This window comes from Hipposideros armiger, unplaced genomic scaffold (genome assembly GCF_001890085.2).
Source record: "Hipposideros armiger isolate ML-2016 unplaced genomic scaffold, ASM189008v1 scaffold_1200, whole genome shotgun sequence".
NCBI lineage: Eukaryota > Metazoa > Chordata > Mammalia > Chiroptera > Hipposideridae > Hipposideros > Hipposideros armiger.
The window spans coordinates 48,028-52,857 of record NW_017732550.1 but is presented as its reverse complement, the minus strand read 5'-3'; the positions used below and the strand labels follow the sequence as shown (position 1 = coordinate 52,857).

The 4,830-nt window shown below is 42.6% G+C and overlaps 1 protein-coding gene across 1 annotated transcript in view; it reads right to left on the bottom strand.

Annotated features, from left to right (window-relative positions):
• Window positions 1–697: 697 nt before the first annotated feature.
• Window positions 698–4,830, bottom strand: part of LOC109376803 (uncharacterized protein FLJ43738-like) — a 27,820-nt gene continuing 23,687 nt past the window's right edge. Inside the window, exons 3-4 of the mRNA XM_019632934.1 lie at window positions 839–885; window positions 698–734 (exon numbers count right to left, since the gene is read on the bottom strand). Of these exons, the coding sequence (XP_019488479.1) occupies window positions 871–885 (15 nt within the window). The 3' untranslated portion in view covers window positions 698–734; window positions 839–870. The remainder of the gene's footprint in view (window positions 735–838; window positions 886–4,830) is intronic.

The window sequence follows — 4,830 nt, the reverse complement described above, 5'->3', positions numbered from 1 at the left end:
AATCCTTTTTCCAGACCAGAGCTGAAAACTGCAAAAGTCCTCATTATTATGCTTGTCTCCTAATTACCATTCCTTTGTGCAGTAAAAAGCTAACTGTTAGCTATCCTGCACCCACCTATGTAAAGGAAGTACCTGTCTCTCCAATGTACTTTTATCCAACCCCAGAGGTTTCCCTGCTTTGCTCTCTCCCACCCCCTTAATCTGTCACCAGTGGATTTCATGTAACCTTCCTCCTTTGATTTTATGTATAAAATAAACTGCAAACCGCCATTTTGCAGAGCATTTTCTCAATCTGTTCAGATTTTGCTTCCCGTCAATTGTTGACAGTTTCGCTCAAATAAACTCTTACAAGTTTTCTCTTAGGTTGGATATTTTTCATCAACATTACTCAACTGTTTCAAAAATAAACGTCTTTTTTAAACTTCATTTCCATTCTCTAGGTATAGCACTTGTGCAATAATGCCACTTATATTTTATCTTTCCCAGTAAAATAGTCATCTATTTCTTTGTTCCTACTTTCTTGATCACATTTTGAAGGAGAACATTCTTGCTCAGTGTCAGAATTTTGGTCTCGTTCTTCAACTTGATCTTCACCATCTGTGTCACTTTCATTTTCAAATTCAAGTTCATTTTCATCATTATCAGGCTCCACCAACATCTGTAGCAATATCTCAGCATCTTTCAGGTCATCTGAATTATAAAATTTTAGGTTGAGCCATTTTAGAAGGTAAAACCTACAAAGGAAAAATATTACCCTAAACAGGCACAATGAATCTGTCAGATTAATTAGAAAATAAAATACCTAATTACTAAGTTTCAATAAGAAAAGTATACTTACAATGTCTTTCTGGGATGCCTGAAAGGATAGTACTATATAAAAAAAACCTGTTGAAAAAATATAAAAAATATCTCAAATAGGCACAACAAATCTGTGAAATTAAAGATGCTGCAATGAAATACATCTTTACTGTACTAAGTCACAAACACCACTGGCGATAGGTTACAGTAGAGGGGTAAGATACAAAAGCGATGAGTCATGATACTTAAGTTAAGCGTTAGATATTTGAAAAATTGTGTGCAATGAATCTGTGAGATCAGTTGAGCCCCACGGAGGGTTAAGCTGCTGTGAAAACAATAATTGTTAAGGCGGGATTATAATGGTGGCATTAAATCTTCTATTTTTGAGATTTGGATCTCTGGTGTAATTCAAATTAATAAGTGTAATTTAGATTGAGACTTTTTGAAAGCTTTCTTTTCTTTCTTAGCCTCTTAATGGTTCTGGTTGCTGTACATTTACTATGCATACTGGTTTCAATGGTTCTATTTACTTAGGCCCAGTGCTGGCCATGTGACTTGGGAGAGGTTATGCATCTGTATGGAATCCACTCTCCAACTTAAATCTATATAATGTATGGCTCCTACTTAAATCTACATAACTTATGCAAAGGTTGTGATAACCAGCTTTACCACACCTCCCCCCACCCCCAACTACAGGAAAATACAAAACTTGGGACCAAACAAAGACTCCATGCAGTAGTTCGCAGTAATTTGCAGTAGTTTCCAGCAGATTCTGCCTAGCCAAAACTCCTCTTACTTTAATAAATTTTCTATATTTCTATCTGACTTGTGAATTCTTTCATGACCCACGAGCGAGCAGACACAACAAAAATGTCCCCACATGGACACCTTGATATGAACGCTAATGATTAAAAAAGAGTTTTAGAAGACTCTAGAGGAAGTCATAGTGTAGTGGAAAAAAGAAAAAGAATCAGATGGGCATCAGTCTTATCTGCAACTTTTGATTTTAGAAAGCGATGGATTTGGTGGTGATGGTAGTGTGTGTGTACGGGGGTAGGGATATAAATCTATAATCCTGTGGACAGAAAAGGGGCCAGATATTAATATGACAAGCTCAGGAGACTGAAAATAACCACATAAGATGGCTGAGCATAAAAAAATTTCATAACTAAGTGGGCCATGGCAGGAAGTCACATCTTTAGCTTCCTTCATAAAGTTAACCGTTGCCTTTTCAGTGGGCCTGTCTGTTGTTTTTTTGCACCTATATTAACATCTTTGGAATGTCAGTAATCCTTTTTCTGGGCCAGAGCTGAAAACTGCAAAATTCCTCATTATTATGCTTGTCTCCTGATTACCATCTCTATGTGCTGTAAAAAGCTAACTGCTAACTATCCTGCACTTGCCTATGTAAAAGTCTGGCAGTGGGCCCTAGACAAAGGCCTTCCCAGACCATGTGGTCACTAAGGATTTCATGCGGGCTTCAGACAAAGACATTCCTGGACATATGGTCATCAAGACTTTCGCATTTAATATTTCCAAATTCCTACCTCACCCGGGAGCCAGTCAGGAACTGGAACAATGGCCACATGTCCTAATAATAAATCTTAGCTGCCAACCTGGAAACTTCAGAGTATATAGCCCCGAGTCCCACCCGGGTTGGGGCTCAGCGTCTGGATGTAAATCTGCTGAGCCAGTGCTGGCATTAATGAAAGTTTCTTCCCAAGTCTTGGTGTCCTGTCTCTGTCTTGGGTTCCCTGCAACAAAAGAAGTACCTATTGTGGCAGTGAGCCCTAGACAAAAGCCTTCCCAGACCATGTGGTCACTAAGGATTTTGCGCTGGCTTCAGACAAAGACATTCCTGGACTGTATAGTCAGCAAGACTTCTGCGTTTAATATTTCCGAATTCCTACCTCACCTGGGAGCCAGTCAAGAACTGGCACAAGGCTGCATGTCCTAATAAGGAACCTTAACTGCCAACCCAGAAACCTCAGGGTATATAGCCCCGAGTCCCGCCCGGGTGGGGGCTCAGCCTCTGGATGTGAATCCACTGAGCCAGTGCCGGCATTAGTAAAAGTTGCTTCCCACGCCTTGGTGTCCTGTCTCTTTGTCTGGGTTCCCCACAACACTATCTTTCCCATTTACTTTTATCCAATCCCAGAAATTTCCCCACTTTGCTTTCTCTCACCCCCTTAATCTATCACCAATGGATGTCATATAACCTTCCTCCTTTGACTCTAATGTATAAAATAAGCTGCAAACTGCCATTTCATGGAGTATTTTCTCAATCCGTTGAGATTTTGCTTCCCGGCAATTGTCAGTTTGGTTCAAATAAACTCATAAGTTTTCTCTTAGGCTGGATGTTTTTCATTGACTTTACTTGGCATAGTTGGGCAGAATTCCAAAGAAGCCCACCCAGGAACACCCTGCGGACCTGGATTCCATGCTAGGTACCAGCAGGGATCCATTGTGCCCCACTGACTCCCTGCTTCACATCAGGTAAACTTGGTCACCCAAGTTTTTCTTGGAATTCCAGACCTCCCTGTTTTCACGTAGGAAGCCATGACTTTATTTGAGCTGTTTTTAAATTCTGGAGGTGGCAGGGTTGAGATAACCCAGGTTAAGGACAAGAGTTAACGTGACTCTTGGAGAGGAGAAAAAAATGGGTGGCTGGTTTTAATTTTGGCTTTTCAATTGGAATTGTTTACTGTGAGTCTGAACAAAACTTTTTGCTGAATAAGTGAGAGTCTGAATTTGTTCAATTCTGAAGATTAGGGGCATTTACTCCCTCCAGCTTGAATTTCAGGTATTCTTAGGTGACTAAGAATCTTTGTGGATGTGTTTGAGGGCACCCCTCAAAAAGTGCAGTGGTCCCATAGGGAATTCCAACACAACTGTAATTAAACATTGGACTCGTCTGGGGACGTGCACATAAAGGCTGGTAACCTAGTGCTCTGAGTCCTCACGGTTGTACGAGACAGCTGGGGAGAGAAACCGAGGCACATAAGAGGGTTGAAGTGACTTGGGAGGTGACAGCCCCTTGGAGCTCAACCCATAAGCAACACACTTCAACCCACTACATAATGTCACTAGATATTTGTTCAGACTCTGCAGATCTCAAAAGAAATCTAAATATTAGCATGGGAAATTGTGCCTCAAAGGCCGACAAGCTCCCAGACTCCAGAGCCATTATTCTCCTGCAGATAGGCGTACAGTTTCTAGGAGTTTTGCAAGTCCTTACAGATGTGGAAAGATTTATTTAGAAGTGATATCAACTTAAGATGGCCAAAATGGAGCTTTTTTGACATTTACTTGTAAATGTCATATTTGTGTGCACAATTAGAAAAAGCCGGCTTAAAAGTGAAACTAGGGGCTGGCCAAGTGGCTCAGTTGGTTAACAGCACAAGCTCTGAGCAACAGGGTCTCAGGTTCGATTCCCACATGGACTAGTGAGCTGTGCCCAAGCTGAGCTGCCACTGAGGTGCCCTGCCAACAGGTGGCAGGATGGCTCAGCTGGTGAGAGCACGTGCCCTTGACAACAAGTTTGCCGATTAGGCTCCCGCATAGCATGATGGGCTACGACCACCTGCAACTAAGATTGAACACGGCACCTTCAGCTGAGCTGCCCTGAGCTGCCAACCGGCAACCAGATGGCTCAGTGGTTAGAGCACGTGCTCTTAGCAACAAGGTTTCTGGTTCGACTCCCTCAAGGGATGGTGGGCTATGCCCACCTGCAATTAAGATTGAACACAGCACCTTGAGCTGAGTGGCCGCGAGCTGCCAATGGATGACCGGATGGTGACTGGACTTGGAGCTGAGCTAGCTGCACCCTCCACAACTAAGATAGAAGGATAACAACTTGGCTGTTCCCCTTCTCCAATTCCCCAACACTGTTCTCTTTCCCCAATTCTCCAATAAAATCTTAAAAAAAAAAAAAGTCAGGGCCGGCCGAGTGGCGCGATGGTTGAGAGCTGGCTTGGGACGCCAGAGGGCCCCGGTTCGGATCCCACATATGAGGGCCAGTGACACTGCCCT